At 26.8% G+C, this 21418-nt stretch overlaps 2 protein-coding genes across 2 annotated transcripts in view; both read right to left on the bottom strand.

Annotated features, from left to right (window-relative positions):
- Positions 1 to 11847, bottom strand: part of LOC111620858 (decapping and exoribonuclease protein-like) — a 15374-nt gene extending 3527 nt beyond the window's left edge. Inside the window, exons 1-4 of the mRNA XM_023362859.1 lie at positions 11838 to 11847; positions 8556 to 8769; positions 6418 to 6553; positions 1577 to 1662 (exon numbers count right to left, since the gene is read on the bottom strand). Of these exons, the coding sequence (XP_023218627.1) occupies positions 1577 to 1662; positions 6418 to 6553; positions 8556 to 8769; positions 11838 to 11847 (446 nt within the window). The remainder of the gene's footprint in view (positions 1 to 1576; positions 1663 to 6417; positions 6554 to 8555; positions 8770 to 11837) is intronic.
- LOC111620869 (decapping and exoribonuclease protein-like) lies at positions 11758 to 21222 on the bottom strand. The gene is made up of 5 exons (XM_023362873.1): positions 20728 to 21222; positions 20421 to 20644; positions 17693 to 17906; positions 15558 to 15693; positions 11758 to 11989 (listed from the first exon to the last, which is right to left on the bottom strand). The coding sequence occupies exons 1-5, from the start codon at positions 21039 to 21041 to the stop codon at positions 11903 to 11905; spliced, it is 975 nt and encodes a 324-aa protein (XP_023218641.1). The 5' UTR covers positions 21042 to 21222; the 3' UTR covers positions 11758 to 11902.
- Positions 21223 to 21418: the final 196 nt, after the last annotated feature.

Genomic DNA, 21418 nt, shown 5'->3' with positions numbered 1-21418 from the left:
TATTTAATTTTAATTATTAATTTAGTTAAGAGATGGCGCCTAACGCCTACCTCTAATGACAAATTACTTTATTCTAATCATTTAATTAGCCATATAGTAGCCCGATATTTAGGCGATCGTTTGGCAATTTATTATATATACCAGCGCTGTCCAACTTATCATAGCCCGCGGGCCATATTTTCTTCACCAAACATTTCGGGGGCCAAGAAGGTTGCTGCTGTATTCAGCCAGGTTAAGTGAAGTTACGCAAACTAAATAGTACCTACTTTAAATTCAAATTAGATTTAAATTTTCACATAGTAAAATAATTTTAATATTAATAATAATAATTTAGTAACATAAATTTATTCATAGTAAAATGTACTCGGGGGCCGTAAAAATTATTTGGCGGGCTGTATACGGCCCGCGGGCCGCCAGTTGGACAGCCCTGTTATAGCAGAAAATTTAATGAACACTATGTAATAATGAAATGAATCAAAACTGAAAATAAAACAGTGACAAATTCTTTAAAAATAAAACTCTTCAACTGCATGTTTTCATTATTATGAAAAAGCTAAAATTATTAGTTATAATTCAATACTTGTAGGAGCACTAAAGGTTTTTGTTATTTTTGATAGTTTAACATTCCAGCTTGACTGATTATGGAATAAATCTAAATAACATAATATCCTATGTCAATACTCTTTGCAAACTACTTTTTTATTAGTGGAATGTGTTTCTATGGCAAAGATATTCAAATTCTTCTTGTAACAATCTGTTAAATTTATTAATAATAATTTACTTTCAGTTCACTTACATTCAAGAAAATAAATTACTTTCAATGTTGTGGTCCAGCTTAAAATTGATATATTTCATTTTTCTCCCAAAATTTTTGATGGATTGCATGTAATATTTATATAAAAACTACATTGCATATATTTTATATGAAACAAATTATAATTTTTCTTCATTTCTACATGCTAAATAATTTAGTGGTTAAAAATTAAAAGTTAATCATTTTGTTTACTGGAAAAATAACCAGAACTGGATATAAAAATAAAAACAATCATATAACTTCAGCTCAGATATTTATTATGAATATTTTCAACCATGTTTAATTAATAATCATTCTCAGAAACATTACAAAAGATCATAAGCATTAAAAAAAATGTAGAAAAATATCTTTTGATATTGATTATTATGGTACTGTTATCTATTTTTTTATATTTTAATATTCATTTCAGATAAACATGGATGGCTAAACATAATTTTATCATAAGCAATAACATCTTAATTCTATTTTCTACAAAGCATTATTTGCAGTTTATTATTACAAAGCTATTTTTTAAGAAGCAGCTGCTTTGTAGAACAAACTAAAATTTTTTCCTAAATGATCTCCAAAGGAAATAGCAATATCCAAGTGTATACATCTGCACTTTTTATGTTTATATTTATAATTGTAATATTAAATATTGAAATAAAAACAAAATGTACCAATATATAATTTTGATAAATAAACAATAATTTAAACTTTTTAAAATTTATTTAATTAAATGCAAATTAAATATTTTATTTGAAAATTATAAAAAGTATTTACCAAGGATTATCTTCTGTAACGCAATCTTTCACAAATGCAAGAAATTCATTGCAGAAATTGAAACAGCTGGAAGCTGACCAATAATTCTACAGAAACATTCATTTTTTAAGTAAAGTTATATCATACTTATAAACATTGTCTATATATAAACAAATTTTTATATTTTTCTAATATTTTACTTTAATTTTTAAAATTTTCAATAAAATAATTTAAAATTCTGAAATAATTAGTAGTGTGTGAAAGTTGTTTTTGAAAAATAGATTACCTAAATCTATTGAAATTTATTGAAATTTGCTATAATGTTTCTTTTCTTTATGATCATAATCTAAGGAAAAGAAATATAGTTAAAAATAACAATATATCCTCATTTTGGTACTTCATAATCATGAAACCATGGGATTCCAAACTGAAATGTCAGAAATCAAAATATACAGTTAATAGCATGTTTGATTATTTCTTGTGGCTAAATAATTCACAATAATGCTAACTACAAGATAAAGGAATGCTGTTCAATTACACATTAAACAAATTCTATTCTTCAATGAAAATGGAATTTAATTAATGTATGTTCTGAGAAGGTGTATGATGAGTCCCAAAAGATTATCACTAAACCAAACAATCGCCATAATTAACCAATTAATTATGGCAATCGTTTGGTTTAGTATTAATAGGGCTTTGGAATGTTTTTATATAGCAATTATTAACATTTTTGAAACACTAATCATACCTGAACATTTTAATAATATTTGTTCACATAAAAAGTTTTTTATTACAATAAAACAAAACTTTTTATTTTATAAAAAAGCAAAAAATATATGTAATAAATGAGAAGAATTAAGAAATATTTCAGATTAAAGGCAAAATCAAATTGATAATACTTCTTACTTTTTTTATATCTTTAGTTATATCAGGAAGTTATTATGAAATCATATAATAGCATCCTGATAAAACTATAGATATTTAACAAGCTTAATTGGAATTTTCTCCATTTAGACAAGCTAATAATACATATGATGCAATAAAAAAAAGTTTAAAAAAGTTCATTTGTAATAATAGCAAGTTAAATTATTGTTAAAAAATTATATATTCTCAAATTTCCTCAAAAATTTCTCCATTAATACCTTTTCCCATTCTTTCCCAGTTGACTTGAAGTTTGGGGAATCTCCCCAATATGGCAATTTTCTGTTCAGCAGCCGTGATTTAATTTTCCGCAAGAAAAGAAGCAGACTAGAATCTGAAGCATGTTTGAATGCTTCTTTTCATAAATAAAAATCTGCAGTAGGTGAAAATGAGAACAATCATTTATTAATCTAATAATTATAGTTAAGATAACAGTACTAAAAAGAAGATGATATTGTAAAATTTAAAGTTAAAATAAAATGTTTGAAGTTTCATTTCTTAAATTTAGTAGATTGTTTTTCCTTTATCAACTTGAAATCATAAGTAAAGTTTAAATAAAATTGAAAATAATATTTCTAAGCATGCATTTCATCATTAAGCTTACACTAGCAGAAACCCATTGAAATCAATGGTTTTATTCAATTAAAATATAATGAGCTCATTTAAAATTTGGTATTATACACAAAAATCACAGTACAGCAAATGTTTTCTGGGCTGTTTTCAGGTGATTTGTGTCTACCTGTTCTCTGGTACCCTGAGAACAGGTAGACCACTGGTCCTCTCTCTCTCAATAACTTCTTTCAATTTTGCATCTGGGTCCCTGGGTGACAATTTAATATTCCTAAGGCTGACCAACTTCGACTGGTATAGTTTCAGATTAACAGTGAGAATAGTTTCAGCCATGAGACAAGTTGACACTAGCCTCACTATTAATCTCATTGACTATTATAAAACTCTTAACATATCAACAATTGTATGTTCAAGTTTATTTTTATTTTAGTGTGTAGATTTGTCAAGTAAGCCATCACTCACACTTAATTTACTCTTTGTTAGCAATTTCTTTACGTTTTTGTTGAGGTTTGAGAGTATTCTATTTAGTTGTTGGTCATGTGATGACTTCTCTCTTTTGTTTACAATAATTTACTTGTTCCTTTAATATTCTATATCTGCATTCCCAAAGTATGAGTTGCAAGTGGTTTAACAATCACCTGACATTTTTGTCTCATAGACATTAATGTACCTTTGCCACTCTACTATGCCAGAACTATTGCACCTTTCTCAAATCTTACTTCAACTGCATCATCTACAGGATAAGAGCTTTAATTTGATAAGTGAGCTGTATTTTTAGTTTTTAGACCCAGATGTGTACTCTGACAAACTGAACCCTTTTCCAATTAATATATAGATAAATTTCACTATAAACTATTGTCCAGTGTCAGAAACATAAACTGCACAAACATTTTCTGACACCAGAAAATAGGTTTATAATGCAATTTATATTTATTAATTAAAATATTTTTGAAGAAATTTGGAATTGTTTCTTATTTAATAAACAATCTATTTAATTAAACTGTTAAAAATAGAAAATATGTCTGAGATTAATTCTTTCAATATTTTTATCAAAAATTTTTTCTAATAATGTCAAAATACTTAACAAATTTAAACACTTCAATTCAATAAAACTTGCAGTTATAACAGTGGATAATTATTATTGTTATTATTGTAAAGCTGGTATGTTACATAAATAACTAAATAAAATGTAACGTTCATTAAATACTTGTATATGTTAAATAATAAATTCAAAAGAAAATATATATTTTTTTGTCAAATCATCATTTTAAATTTCATCATTGATTTGTTAACTAATAGTTTCTTCAGCACTCTCTTACCTATTCTATCATTGTTTTAAAGTAAATATAAATTTATTATAGCAATAAGATTTGTTGTCATGTTTCAAAATACATTTTTTTGCTAGAAAATTATATGAAATTGCATTTTAAAATAAAGAGGATCTTTTAAAATGCTATATATTTATAAAAGATTGTTTTAGCAGATTTATTCTTAAAATGGTCCTGAAACAGTCCCATTTGGGGGCTAGATTAGTAAATGAGGAACAAGATAAAAAACTTATATAGTCCTATAAATAGTATTAGTGGGAATGACTACATGAACCACTTCAACTTTATCATTTCAATTTTTCTGGTTTTCTGAGATTGGTATTAATTTAATCTGTTAAAAATAGGTTTATATTCACACATAATGCAAGGAACAAAGATTGGATACACAATAAAAAAATGAAAACATAAATATGACACAAACAGAACAAAGTTGTGATGAATAAATGATATTTTTCTTTTTTCTAACTAGCAGTATTAGTTACAATCTCTGTGTAAAAATGATAGCAGTAGCCTAAGTTTACAAGATGAAGGTAAATGCATATATTATATAAACTGCATATGGGCACTGCTGACTAATCTGGGGATTATTATATTTTTTAGGTACTTAGCCATCTCATAACCTCATGGCTGTGGGCACTTTCCTGACACAAACCATTAATTTATCTTATAATCAATGCTCAAGCTAGAAGATATTATAAAAAAACAAATTCTTATAAAATGTTTTTAAAAATTGCTCTCCCAGTTAATATTGTGTTTGTATTGTATGTTTTATACCTTAAAACAAATTTTTCTAATACAAAACTATAAAAAAATCAAATTAATCAGCAGAAGAAAATTGGGAATGTTAACGTTTTCCCCATGTTGAATGAGCATCCTCAGGCTAATTAATCCCACAGCTGTTGGCACTGATTGCCATACATTCTGAAAAAGGGGGGGGTTGATGTGAGGAAAGGAGAGGAAAGTGAGTTTACAGTTTAAAGAAAGACTTCCATGCTATGGAAAAAGAGTCTACATCATGGACATTAAAAGCCCTATTTTTGCAGGTGGCTTTATAAATTTCTACTTGCTCCAGGTGTCTGAAAAAGAGTTGCCAGGAAGAGGTATAAATGAGGCATAATGGGTGATGCTTAGTTAGAAGTCATGTTGGAAGGTCTTTAGCACTGCAGAGGAGAGTGAAAATTAAGTGACTACAAAACACTAAACAAAAATTATTGTTCCTGGATATCTTTGTACAGGGTGACTAATCTTTTCCAGAACACTAAAGACCATCCTGACATACACCTCCAACCAGGCATCTACACTATCCCCGTTACCAATCACTGATCCAACTGCAACTTGAATACATAGGTACTACAATGCACCCTTTAAACACCTGCTTCAAAGAACATTGTAATTCCATCCTGAAAGGATTGGCCAGCACTGCACTAACTACCTTTGCCTCCAACCCTGATATTAATGTGGATTTCAACCATGCATGCCTCATTCATGGCTCTTAATTGCAACTCTTTTTCAGACACCTGAAGCAAGTAGAAATTTATAAAAGCCACTCACAAAAATACCATTATTATCTTTCACAACATAGACTCATTTCCCATAGCATGGAAGTCCTTCTTCAAACTGTAAACTCACTTTCCTTTCCCCTCCTCTCCTCATGTCAACCCCCTTTTTCACATGTACAACAATCTCCCATTGTGTCAACAGCTGTGGGATTAGTTAGCCCAAGGATGCCCGTTCACCACAGGTGAAAATGTTAGCACTTTCCAATTTTCTTCTGCTGGTTAATTTGGTTTTTTTTGTAGCTTTATATCAGGTTTAACCACTTTTTAGTGGTTAAATTTTTCTAACATAGTAAGGATCAATATCATTATTTTAAACAGTATTAGGATTTATAAAGCTACTGAGTAATTTTCTTTAAATATCCTTTTATTAATTTTTCCAATGTAAGCATTATTTAAGATGAATTCATGATAATACTTATTACAACTTCTAAAAGTTTCATTTATTCATTATAGTAATTATATAAACATAAAACATCTTACTAACTTGTGATAATTTTGGAATATCTTGTACTACAAATGTTTCCAAATGACCAACAAATCCATCATCATCACGAAAACCACATATAATTTTGGGAATTCCTATTAAAAATGATTGAGCCCACCACTTTAACAGTTTAAATCTGAAAAAATTAAAAAATTTTAAATTATATTTAATAAAGATACATTCTATAAGTTAATCAAGTGATAATAAAAATTAAGGTTGAAACAAACAAATGATTTGTCTGAATACTGAATGATAAATGTTTAGCTAGCATTAAAATTTAGATTATTTGACTGCTGAGTTACAAAATAAACAAAACTTTTAAGATTTTATATAAAATATATTTAAAATTTCAAACAAAATTAACTTAGAACTGGATATAATACAAAATAACAACACAGAAACTAGAAAAATCCAGCAAAAACTCAGTTTACTAAAATAAAACGAATGTTTTCAACATTTTTAAAATGTCATGCAAAACAGAAGATAGAATGTAATTTGAAAATTAAAGATCATCTGATTGAATGAAACATAACATGTTACAGTTGAAGTCATCATATTTAAATGGTAAAGTAAGTTTTTGCTGGATTTTTGTGGATTTGTGTTATTTTTAAAATTTCATATTTGCATGAATTCAAACATATGCATTAATTAAATGTATTCAAAAATTTGTTTGGTTACTCTACAAAAAGTTTTTTTTAATTGTAACCTGAAGATACTTGCAAGATTGAAACTAATTACCATATTTTTGTACATAAACCTGCAAAAATGTTAAAAGACAATAAGGAGAGCAGATTATGCAATGGGACAAGTTTATGCTGATTTTAAAAATACAACTATAAACTCAGATGTATGGAGCAATGGATGCTCCTATAGGTACAGGATATACATAGGATAGGTTATGCAAAGGTTTGATTTCATTTTAGAAATATGCCATTGCAATTTATATGCTGCCACAAATTACACACATTAAAATACATATTCAAGCATGCAACATAATAATTTATTATTATTTTTTTTAATTGGGTCTACTAGTTTTGACCCAATGTGTTAGACAGCTAATTTGAGAGCTAATTATCATTTCATTTAAATTATAGAAACTTGCAGTTTCTATTTACTGCAAAATGCTTCTATATCTTTTATTTTTAATAAATAAATTTTAAAAATTTTTATAAACAAAAAATCCAGTCTTTATTTAAATAAAATACTCTAGGAGGAAATATATTTATATTAATTTTGTTTATATTATGCAAATTTCTATTTTTTAAACTATACTTTAATATTTACAGTATTAGAAATGCTCTTTGTTGGAAAGCTTCCTCTTTATATTCAATTAACTATAAAAAGAACAATAGACTTTTTCAATTTGTTTCCTTTTTTCATTTGAAATACATAATATCTTTAATAATCCATTCTTAATCTGTTTTGTATATCTTTACACATTTTTGTAAATGGACTTATTTTTCTTTTTCTTTTTTTTTTGTTTCTTAATGAATTGTAACTACAACTATAAACAAAGGAAAGTTGAATTTCAAATTTTAAATTAAAAAAAAAACAGTAGTTTTTAACAGTTTTCAAATAATAGTTATTAATAAAAGCATTGTACTTGAAAACACTTTAAAATTTTTAAAACTATTTTATGTTATAATGCCTTTGTATACTTTTTTTGTTGTTGATAATGACTTCTTTTTTCATAATGCACATAGATACACCCACCATCTTCATAACTGAAAAACTGATAATCCAAAAATGTATCTATTACCATATATAAATTCATGACTCCTGCACTTAAGTCTCTGTTGACTTTGTTTCTTATAGTACTAATTACGATAAAAGTGTTCTTAATTCTTCTTGAAACAAAATATGATTTTTAGAATCATACACCGTATATCTTGGCAGATAAGACGATAGATAGTTGAATCATAAAAAAAGTCCCCCAATATCTAGGGTCATCTCATAGGACAGATACAAAAAAAAAAAAAAAAGAGTGAAATTTATATAAATTAAAACCATTATAAAAAACAGACAAATCGTAATTATTTACTAGAAGAAAGTACGGTATGTGCACAAACTTGCAAAAAATTTTAATTTATGAATCGGAATTTTTAAAACAAATATATCAACCAAAAACAAAAATATACCTGCAAAAATTTCTGTACTGTCTGTCTGATGTGATATTTCGTAATGTTTTCAATTCTACATAAGGTTTTGATCCTTCATAAGAACATTGTTCCATACAATCAACTTCAGCACCATATACTAAGGAATGACTGTTCAAGCGTGATCGTACTATGACACCATATTCTTTATTTGTATTGACTGGAGATTTAGCATCTGGACTGCCATTTTTTCTATCTTTAAATACATTTTGTAAATATTTAAAAATTTCTATAAAAAATATATTTAAAATTTTTATATGCATGTTATATATAAATAAAATAATATACTCATCAGTTACATTCTTTTTAATTATTTATATTCAAATGAATTTACACATAAACATACAATAATCTGAGTTTTTAATAATCAAAGATATTTAAGAACTGGATTATTTTTCCAAGCTAAATTTAAGCTATTATTAATTAAATAAATTATAGAATTTGGCCTAAAGATAGAGCCAAATTCTATAATTTATTATAGAATTTGGCTGTATAATAAGATAAAACTTATGCTAAGATTAATAATTAGAAATTAAATTTAAATTTCAACTAAATAATTTAGAAAATTCTGGAGAAAAGATTGGCCCAGAACAAGATCAAATGTTCAACTTTTGCCTATATTATGTTTACATGTTATCATTCAGGAATGACCATGTTCAAATTTAAATGAGTTTAACTATTACACTATTTACAATAATCTTGGTAAACTGTATTAAATTGTCATTCTTGACTGAACCAATAATGGTAAATATGAATTGAACTGTAAAATAAATGTAATATACATAAACAATGGTATATATGTTATCGCTAAAGCTTGGAAACTCATTAATCTGCAGATTAGCTAAGTAATCTGCAGATTAACTAGCATGATCCGTTAAAGTTGTGAAAATTGTTCCATTTCTCAAATTACCTAGATAATGTGCAGAGTATCTAGGTAATCCGCACATTACCTACTAGGCACTCGGTAAAGTGAAAATAAGATCTTTGCCACAAATAAATGTACCACAAATAGGTGTGCTTGTCGCAGAAACCAATTNATGAATCAAAACTGAAAATAAAACAGTGACAAATTCTTTAAAAATAAAACTCTTCAACTGCATGTTTTCATTATTATGAAAAAGCTAAAATTATTAGTTATAATTCAATACTTGTAGGAGCACTAAAGGTTTTTGTTATTTTTGATAGTTTAACATTCCAGCTTGACTGATTATGGAATAAATCTAAATAACATAATATCCTATGTCAATACTCTTTGCAAACTACTTTTTATTAGTGGAATGTGTTTCTATGGCAAAGATATTCAAATTCTTCTTGTAACAATCTGTTAAATTTATTAATAATAATTTACTTTCAGTTCACTTACATTCAAGAAAATAAATTACTTTCAATGTTGTGGTCCAGCTTAAAATTGATATATTTCATTTTTCTCCCAAAATTTTTGATGGATTGCATGTAATATTTATATAAAAACTACATTGCATATATTTTATATGAAACAAATTATAATTTTTCTTCATTTCTACATGCTAAATAATTTAGTGGTTAAAAATTAAAAGTTAATCATTTTGTTTACTGGAAAAATAACCAGAACTGGATATAAAAATAAAAACAATCATATAACTTCAGCTCAGATATTTATTATGAATATTTTCAACCATGTTTAATTAATAATCATTCTCAGAAACATTACAAAAGATCATAAGCATTAAAAAAAATGTAGAAAAATATCTTTTGATATTGATTATTATGGTACTGTTATCTATTTTTTTATATTTTAATATTCATTTCAGATAAACATGGATGGCTAAACATAATTTTATCATAAGCAATAACATCTTAATTCTATTTTCTACAAAGCATTATTTGCAGTTTATTATTACAAAGCTATTTTTTAAGAAGCAGCTGCTTTGTAGAACAAACTAAAATTTTTTCCTAAATGATCTCCAAAGGAAATAGCAATATCCAAGTGTATACATCTGCACTTTTTATGTTTATATTTATAATTGTAATATTAAATATTGAAATAAAAACAAAATGTACCAATATATAATTTTGATAAATAAACAATAATTTAAACTTTTTAAAATTTATTTAATTAAATGCAAATTAAATATTTTATTTGAAAATTATAAAAAGTATTTACCAAGGATTATCTTCTGTAACGCAATCTTTCACAAATGCAAGAAATTCATTGCAGAAATTGAAACAGCTGGAAGCTGACCAATAATTCTACAGAAACATTCATTTTTTAAGTAAAGTTATATCATACTTATAAACATTGTCTATATATAAACAAATTTTTATATTTTTCTAATATTTTACTTTAATTTTTAAAATTTTCAATAAAATAATTTAAAATTCTGAAATAATTAGTAGTGTGTGAAAGTTGTTTTTGAAAAATAGATTACCTAAATCTATTGAAATTTATTGAAATTTGCTATAATGTTTCTTTTCTTTATGATCATAATCTAAGGAAAAGAAATATAGTTAAAAATAACAATATATCCTCATTTTGGTACTTCATAATCATGAAACCATGGGATTCCAAACTGAAATGTCAGAAATCAAAATATACAGTTAATAGCATGTTTGATTATTTCTTGTGGCTAAATAATTCACAATAATGCTAACTACAAGATAAAGGAATGCTGTTCAATTACACATTAAACAAATTCTATTCTTCAATGAAAATGGAATTTAATTAATGTATGTTCTGAGAAGGTGTATGATGAGTCCCAAAAGATTATCACTAAACCAAACAATCGCCATAATTAACCAATTAATTATGGCAATCGTTTGGTTTAGTATTAATAGGGCTTTGGAATGTTTTTATATAGCAATTATTAACATTTTTGAAACACTAATCATACCTGAACATTTTAATAATATTTGTTCACATAAAAAGTTTTTTATTACAATAAAACAAAACTTTTTATTTTATAAAAAAGCAAAAAATATATGTAATAAATGAGAAGAATTAAGAAATATTTCAGATTAAAGGCAAAATCAAATTGATAATACTTCTTACTTTTTTTATATCTTTAGTTATATCAGGAAGTTATTATGAAATCATATAATAGCATCCTGATAAAACTATAGATATTTAACAAGCTTAATTGGAATTTTCTCCATTTAGACAAGCTAATAATACATATGATGCAATAAAAAAAAGTTTAAAAAAGTTCATTTGTAATAATAGCAAGTTAAATTATTGTTAAAAAATTATATATTCTCAAATTTCCTCAAAAATTTCTCCATTAATACCTTTTCCCATTCTTTCCCAGTTGACTTGAAGTTTGGGGAATCTCCCCAATATGGCAATTTTCTCTTCAGCAGCCGTGATTTAATTTTCCGCAAGAAAAGAAGCAGACTAGAATCTGAAGCATGTTTGAATGCTTCTTTTCATAAATAAAAATCTGCAGTAGGTGAAAATGAGAACAATCATTTATTAATCTAATAATTATAGTTAAGATAACAGTACTAAAAAGAAGATGATATTGTAAAATTTAAAGTTAAAATAAAATGTTTGAAGTTTCATTTCTTAAATTTAGTAGATTGTTTTTCCTTTATCAACTTGAAATCATAAGTAAAGTTTAAATAAAATTGAAAATAATATTTCTAAGCATGCATTTCATCATTAAGCTTACACTAGCAGAAACCCATTGAAATCAATGGTTTTATTCAATTAAAATATAATGAGCTCATTTAAAATTTGGTATTATACACAAAAATCACAGTACAGCAAATGTTTTCTGGGCTGTTTTCAGGTGATTTGTGTCTACCTGTTCTCTGGTACCCTGAGAACAGGTAGACCACTGGTCCTCTCTCTCTCAATAACTTCTTTCAATTTTGCATCTGGGTCCCTGGGTGACAATTTAATATTCCTAAGGCTGACCAACTTCGACTGGTATAGTTTCAGATTAACAGTGAGAATAGTTTCAGCCATGAGACAAGTTGACACTAGCCTCACTATTAATCTCATTGACTATTATAAAACTCTTAACATATCAACAATTGTATGTTCAAGTTTATTTTTATTTTAGTGTGTAGATTTGTCAAGTAAGCCATCACTCACACTTAATTTACTCTTTGTTAGCAATTTCTTTACGTTTTTGTTGAGGTTTGAGAGTATTCTATTTAGTTGTTGGTCATGTGATGACTTCTCTCTTTTGTTTACAATAATTTACTTGTTCCTTTAATATTCTATATCTGCATTCCCAAAGTATGAGTTGCAAGTGGTTTAACAATCACCTGACATTTTTGTCTCATAGATATTAATGTACCTTTGCCACTCTACTATGCCAGAACTATTGCACCTTTCTCAAATCTTACTTCAACTGCATCATCTACAGGATAAGAGCTTTAATTTGATAAGTGAGCTGTATTTTTAGTTTTTAGACCCAGATGTGTACTCTGACAAACTGAACCCTTTTCCAATTAATATATAGATAAATTTCACTATAAACTATTGTCCAGTGTCAGAAACATAAACTGCACAAACATTTTCTGACACCAGAAAATAGGTTTATAATGCAATTTATATTTATTAATTAAAATATTTTTGAAGAAATTTGGAATTGTTTCTTATTTAATAAACAATCTATTTAATTAAACTGTTAAAAATAGAAAATATGTCTGAGATTAATTCTTTCAATATTTTTATCAAAAATTTTTTCTAATAATGTCAAAATACTTAACAAATTTAAACACTTCAATTCAATAAAACTTGCAGTTATAACAGTGGATAATTATTATTGTTATTATTGTAAAGCTGGTATGTTACATAAATAACTAAATAAAATGTAACGTTCATTAAATACTTGTATATGTTAAATAATAAATTCAAAAGAAAATATATATTTTTTTGTCAAATCATCATTTTAAATTTCATCATTGATTTGTTAACTAATAGTTTCTTCAGCACTCTCTTACCTATTCTATCATTGTTTTAAAGTAAATATAAATTTATTATAGCAATAAGATTTGTTGTCATGTTTCAAAATACATTTTTTTGCTAGAAAATTATATGAAATTGCATTTTAAAATAAAGAGGATCTTTTAAAATGCTATATATTTATAAAAGATTGTTTTAGCAGATTTATTCTTAAAATGGTCCTGAAACAGTCCCATTTGGGGGCTAGATTAGTAAATGAGGAACAAGATAAAAAACTTATATAGTCCTATAAATAGTATTAGTGGGAATGACTACATGAACCACTTCAACTTTATCATTTCAATTTTTCTGGTTTTCTGAGATTGGTATTAATTTAATCTGTTAAAAATAGGTTTATATTCACACATAATGCAAGGAACAAAGATTGGATACACAATAAAAAAATGAAAACATAAATATGACACAAACAGAACAAAGTTGTGATGAATAAATGATATTTTTCTTTTTTCTAACTAGCAGTATTAGTTACAATCTCTGTGTAAAAATGATAGCAGTAGCCTAAGTTTACAAGATGAAGGTAAATGCATATATTATATAAACTGCATATGGGCACTGCTGACTAATCTGGGGATTATTATATTTTTTAGGTACTTAGCCATCTCATAACCTCATGGCTGTGGGCACTTTCCTGACACAAACCATTAATTTATCTTATAATCAATGCTCAAGCTAGAAGATATTATAAAAAAACAAATTCTTATAAAATGTTTTTAAAAATTGCTCTCCCAGTTAATATTGTGTTTGTATTGTATGTTTTATACCTTAAAACAAATTTTTCTAATACAAAACTATAAAAAAATCAAATTAATCAGCAGAAGAAAATTGGGAATGTTAACGTTTTCCCCATGTTGAATGAGCATCCTCAGGCTAATTAATCCCACAGCTGTTGGCACTGATTGCCATACATTCTGAAATACATTCTGGTTGATGTGAGGAAAGGAGAGGAAAGTGAGTTTACAGTTTAAAGAAAGACTTCCATGCTATGGAAAAAGAGTCTACATCATGGACATTAAAAGCCCTATTTTTGCAGGTGGCTTTATAAATTTCTACTTGCTCCAGGTGTCTGAAAAAGAGTTGCCAGGAAGAGGTATAAATGAGGCATAATGGGTGATGCTTAGTTAGAAGTCATGTTGGAAGGTCTTTAGCACTGCAGAGGAGAGTGAAAATTAAGTGACTACAAAACACTAAACAAAAATTATTGTTCCTGGATATCTTTGTACAGGGTGACTAATCTTTTCCAGAACACTAAAGACCATCCTGACATACACCTCCAACCAGGCATCTACACTATCCCCGTTACCAATCACTGATCCAACTGCAACTTGAATACATAGGTACTACAATGCACCCTTTAAACACCTGCTTCAAAGAACATTGTAATTCCATCCTGAAAGGATTGGCCAGCACTGCACTAACTACCTTTGCCTCCAACCCTGATATTAATGTGGATTTCAACCATGCATGCCTCATTCATGGCTCTTAATTGCAACTCTTTTTCAGACACCTGAAGCAAGTAGAAATTTATAAAAGCCACTCACAAAAATACCATTATTATCTTTCACAACATAGACTCATTTCCCATAGCATGGAAGTCCTTCTTCAAACTGTAAACTCACTTTCCTTTCCCCTCCTCTCCTCATGTCAACCCCCTTTTTCACATGTACAACAATCTCCCATTGTGTCAACAGCTGTGGGATTAGTTAGCCCAAGGATGCCCGTTCACCACAGGTGAAAATGTTAGCACTTTCCAATTTTCTTCTGCTGGTTAATTTGGTTTTTTTTGTAGCTTTATATCAGGTTTAACCACTTTTTAGTGGTTAAATTTTTCTAACATAGTAAGGATCAATATCATTATTTTAAACAGTATTAGGATTTATAAAGCTACTGAGTAATTTTCTTTAAATATCCTTTTATTAATTTTTCCAATGTAAGCATTATTTAAGATGAATTCATGATAATACTTATTACAACTTCTAAAAGTTTCATTTATTCATTATAGTAATTATATAAACATAAAACATCTTACTAACTTGTGATAATTTTGGAATATCTTGTACTACAAATGTTTCCAAATGACCAACAAATCCATCATCATCACGAAAACCACATATAATTTTGGGAATTCCTATTAAAAATGATTGAGCCCACCACTTTAACAGTTTAAATCTGAAAAAATTAAAAAATTTTAAATTATATTTAATAAAGATACATTCTATAAGTTAATCAAGTGATAATAAAAATTAAGGTTGAAACAAACAAATGATTTGTCTGAATACTGAATGATAAATGTTTAGCTAGCATTAAAATTTAGATTATTTGACTGCTGAGTTACAAAATAAACAAAACTTTTAAGATTTTATATAAAATATATTTAAAATTTCAAACAAAATTAACTTAGAACTGGATATAATACAAAATAACAACACAGAAACTAGAAAAATCCAGCAAAAACTCAGTTTACTAAAATAAAACGAATGTTTTCAACATTTTTAAAATGTCATGCAAAACAGAAGATAGAATGTAATTTGAAAATTAAAGATCATCTGATTGAATGAAACATAACATGTTACAGTTGAAGTCATCATATTTAAATGGTAAAGTAAGTTTTTGCTGGATTTTTGTGGATTTGTGTTATTTTTAAAATTTCATATTTGCATGAATTCAAACATATGCATTAATTAAATGTATTCAAAAATTTGTTTGGTTACTCTACAAAAAGTTTTTTTTAATTGTAACCTGAAGATACTTGCAAGATTGAAACTAATTACCATATTTTTGTACATAAACCTGCAAAAATGTTAAAAGACAATAAGGAGAGCAGATTATGCAATGGGACAAGTTTATGCTGATTTTAAAAATACAACTATAAACTCAGATGTATGGAGCAATGGATGCTCCTATAGGTACAGGATATACATAGGATAGGTTATGCAAAGGTTTGATTTCATTTTAGAAATATGCCATTGCAATTTATATGCTGCCACAAATTACACACATTAAAATACATATTCAAGCATGCAACATAATAATTTATTATTATTTTTTTTAATTGGGTCTACTAGTTTTGACCCAATGTGTTAGACAGCTAATTTGAGAGCTAATTATCATTTCATTTAAATTATAGAAACTTGCAGTTTCTATTTACTGCAAAATGCTTCTATATCTTTTATTTTTAATAAATAAATTTAAAAAATTTTTATAAACAAAAAATCCAGTCTTTATTTAAATAAAATACTCTAGGAGGAAATATATTTATATTAATTTTGTTTATATTATGCAAATTTCTATTTTTTAAACTATACTTTAATATTTACAGTATTAGAAATGCTCTTTGTTGGAAAGCTTCCTCTTTATATTCAATTAACTATAAAAAGAACAATAGACTTTTTCAATTTGTTTCCTTTTTTCATTTGAAATACATAATATCTTTAATAATCCATTCTTAATCTGTTTTGTATATCTTTACACATTTTTGTAAATGGACTTATTTTTCTTTTTCTTTTTTTTTTGTTTCTTAATGAATTGTAACTACAACTATAAACAAAGGAAAGTTGAATTTCAAATTTTAAATTAAAAAAAAAACAGTAGTTTTTAACAGTTTTCAAATAATAGTTATTAATAAAAGCATTGTACTTGAAAACACTTTAAAATTTTTAAAACTATTTTATGTTATAATGCCTTTGTATACTTTTTTTGTTGTTGATAATGACTTCTTTTTTCATAATGCACATAGATACACCCACCATCTTCATAACTGAAAAACTGATAATCCAAAAATGTATCTATTACCATATATAAATTCATGACTCCTGCACTTAAGTCTCTGTTGACTTTGTTTCTTATAGTACTAATTACGATAAAAGTGTTCTTAATTCTTCTTGAAACAAAATATGATTTTTAGAATCATACACCGTATATCTTGGCAGATAAGACGATAGATAGTTGAATCATAAAAAAAGTCCCCCAATATCTAGGGTCATCTCATAGGACAGATACAAAAAAAAAAAAAGAGTGAAATTTATATAAATTAAAACCATTATAAAAAACAGACAAATCGTAATTATTTACTAGAAGAAAGTACGGTATGTGCACAAACTTGCAAAAAATTTTAATTTATGAATCGGAATTTTTAAAACAAATATATCAACCAAAAACAAAAATATACCTGCAAAAATTTCTGTACTGTCTGTCTGATGTGATATTTCGTGATGTTTTCAATTCTACATAAGGTTTTGATCCTTCATAAGAACATTGTTCCATACAATCAACTTCAGCACCATATACTAAGGAATGACTGTTCAAGCGTGATCGTACTATGACACCATATTCTTTATTTGTATTGACTGGAGATTTAGCATCTGGACTGCCATTTTTTCTATCTTTAAATACATTTTGTAAATATTTAAAAATTTCTATAAAAAATATATTTAAAATTTTTATATGCATGTTATATATAAATAAAATAATATACTCATCAGTTACATTCTTTTTAATTATTTATATTCAAATGAATTTACACATAAACATACAATAATCTGAGTTTTTAATAATCAAAGATATTTAAGAACTGGATTATTTTTCCAAGCTAAATTTAAGCTATTATTAATTAAATAAATTATAGAATTTGGCCTAAAGATAGAGCCAAATTCTATAATTTATTATAGAATTTGGCTGTATAATAAGATAAAACTTATGCTAAGATTAATAATTAGAAATTAAATTTAAATTTCAACTAAATAATTTAGAAAATTCTGGAGAAAAGATTGGCCCAGAACAAGATCAAATGTTCAACTTTTGCCTATATTATGTTTACATGTTATCATTCAGGAATGACCATGTTCAAATTTAAATGAGTTTAACTATTACACTATTTACAATAATCTTGGTAAACTGTATTAAATTGTCATTCTTGACTGAACCAATAATGGTAAATATGAATTGAACTGTAAAATAAATGTAATATACATAAACAATGGTATATATGTTATCGCTAAAGCTTGGAAACTCATTAATCTGCAGATTAGCTAAGTAATCTGCAGATTAACTAGCATGATCCGTTAAAGTTGTGAAAATTGTTCCATTTCTCAAATTACCTAGATAATGTGCAGAGTATCTAGGTAATCCGCACATTACCTACTAGGCACTCGGTAAAGTGAAAATAAGATCTTTGCCACAAATAAATGTACCACAAATAGGTGTGCTTGTCGCAGAAACCAATTGCTATGAAATTCAAAGTGTCACCAATCTTTAGACTGCACAATTGGATAATGTTACCTATGGTGGGTAAAATGGAGGATTGCCAGTTTTATTCCACATGAACTTTCAATAATAAGCATTGATTATCCAACAATGAGGTTAATTAACTCATTACAGATCATTTTATGTATCTTAGCCAGACTATGCATGGTATTCAGCTCTGAAAGTTTTATACGGTTCAAGAGCTCCTTTTTGGTAAAGCAAAGTGACATTGTACAGTACATATTTGACAAATGATATATTCCCTTCACTAAGTAAATACAATGATCACTGCTACTGTGCATTTTTACATCCTGGTCAAGTTTTGTAAAATAAGCTACACTTGTCTAAATTTAACTTAACCTATAATTGAAATTATGCTATTTCTGTTACTTATATGGTATCTTGAAGTCTCACAGACTGATTATCATTGTAATAAACAAACACTCATATCATATATATATGTTTCAATGAAAATGCTAAATACTTTTGAAATTGCACTGTCAAATCATTCTTCTTTCCCTCCTGGTTTCAGGATTATCAAATTTTAGCAAATATAGCAGTATTGAAAATCTACTTTCACTAATAACAAAAAGTATTTGTTTCTGTTCCATCTGTACTAAACAAGGGGGTCTTAGTCCTTGTGGTTCAATTTGAAAATTGTAGTATAAATTAGCAATCCTAAATATGTTTTCAATTCTAACAGAGTGGGATTCAATTCAGTTCTATTTAAATTTTCAAAGTTATTAAAATGTAGTGCTTTACTCTTTATCAGATAGAAATAAAAATATTTTTACAATGCAAAACATATTTTCAGCAAGAGATTATTTGCCAATGTCTATTTAATACAAAAGAAATGAATGAAGGCAACACTGACCTCTCAGAGTTGTAAATCATATGTATGGAAGCAATAAAAGGAATCATGATTCCAACTTACATTCTGTCACGCACTGTATATTTTCTAGATGTGTTCAGCCTAACAAAGTGAAGGAAAGAATACAAGGAAACCTTCAGAGTAATAGATCTTACCAAGAATTACTTCTTTTTCTATGGTTTCTTTTGATTTCTTTGTTTATACAGGGATAATCTAAAACACTAGAAGAATATTGAAAACTATTGATAGAAAGATTTGACAGATAAAATCTTATTCAGAATATTTATTTGTTACACATTCAATAAAATTTAATTGTATATATTTAGCCATTATCACGCATTATTATAATTGTATCAATATTACTTCCACACAAATAGACAGTTTTATCATGAATTAAACATTTTAATATTATTGAAATAGAAAAAGATAAGCAGAAAAGTTTTCCTCCTAAAGAATTGCAAATCTATAAACTATACGAAACTTTGCTGAATTTAAAGAATACGTACTTCCAAACACAACTGATATAAATATATGTCCGAGCACATAAGGTTTACCCACACAACGTATCAATATATACATATATAATGTTAGTTTATTAATACGTGTTTATCTACATGCAACATGCAAGTATCCCTTATGGTTTGCATTTTTTCTGATCCCTTATGTATTCAGACATATTTATATATTTCTGTGCATAAAAAGTGTATATACATTTTACTTAATTTTATATATATTTATATAAAATTTAAAGCTTTATTTAGGTTGGGGAAAAAACAATCCTTACTTGTAACCATATAAGTTTCAAATTTATGTCCCCACGCAGTCATTATCCTATCCCTTTCTGTCTCATTTTCTTTCCTTTGTAAATATTGTTGAGTAGGAAAAGCACACAAGTAGATGGTCCCTTTAAATTTAGTCGCACATATCAACCAATCTTCACGTTGTTCGTACGGAGTGCAGAGAATCACTGTCAATAGGCCACGATAGCAAATGAAATCAGTATTGAGACTGTAACGACAAAAAATTTTTAAACTAATAATTTAAATAATTTGATATTAAAAGAAAAATATCCAAATCAACAAATTTATTACCTTTCTACACTTTCTGAGTTTATTGAAAATTTTTGTTTATTTACAAGGATCCATTTTAATAAATTATCCAGTTTCTCCTCAGTATGATCCTGGATTATCATATCATTGTAACCGACATTTAAATTGAAATGAATTTCCGATTTAGGCATGCACAGGTATTTTAATTCTCGAGCGTCATTGTAAAATTCTCTGTTATTCCCTAAAGATAAACAACCCTGTTCTTTTGGTTCTCTAAAAAATGGAAATGTTTGATCGTAATCCAATGGTTCTTTGACTGAAAAATATTTAACATCTTCGCAATTCATGCTCGTCATTTTATCGACGATTTTATTTACGTCGATAATTTTATAAACCAATAATATGACTAATATTTATGCCGAATCGCTAGAAAATAAACCGCCTTCTGATGATTAAATTAAAAGTCACTTCAACTCATTATATCAACGAACATGTAATCCACGTGACTGCGCAACAACTCACGTGGCGTCAATAACGAATAGTATTCGTTCTTAGTTTTGGATTTTTTCCGACAGAGGGCGGGAAAGGTTCCACCAAAAATTTATTAACATATTTATTTATATATTAATTTATTCTACCTTATGATATATAATTAAAACGTATTTTTTTATTAAAGTTACAAAATATAAAAACAAATATTTTGTCTAAATATTTACTATGGCAGCAAGCTTGA

Source organism: Centruroides sculpturatus, unplaced genomic scaffold (genome assembly GCF_000671375.1).
Source record: "Centruroides sculpturatus isolate CEXI.00-Female unplaced genomic scaffold, Cexi_2.0 scaffold240, whole genome shotgun sequence".
Lineage (NCBI taxonomy): Eukaryota > Metazoa > Arthropoda > Arachnida > Scorpiones > Buthidae > Centruroides > Centruroides sculpturatus.
The sequence above is the reverse complement of the archived record's forward strand: the minus strand, read 5'-3'. Positions and strand labels throughout refer to the sequence as shown.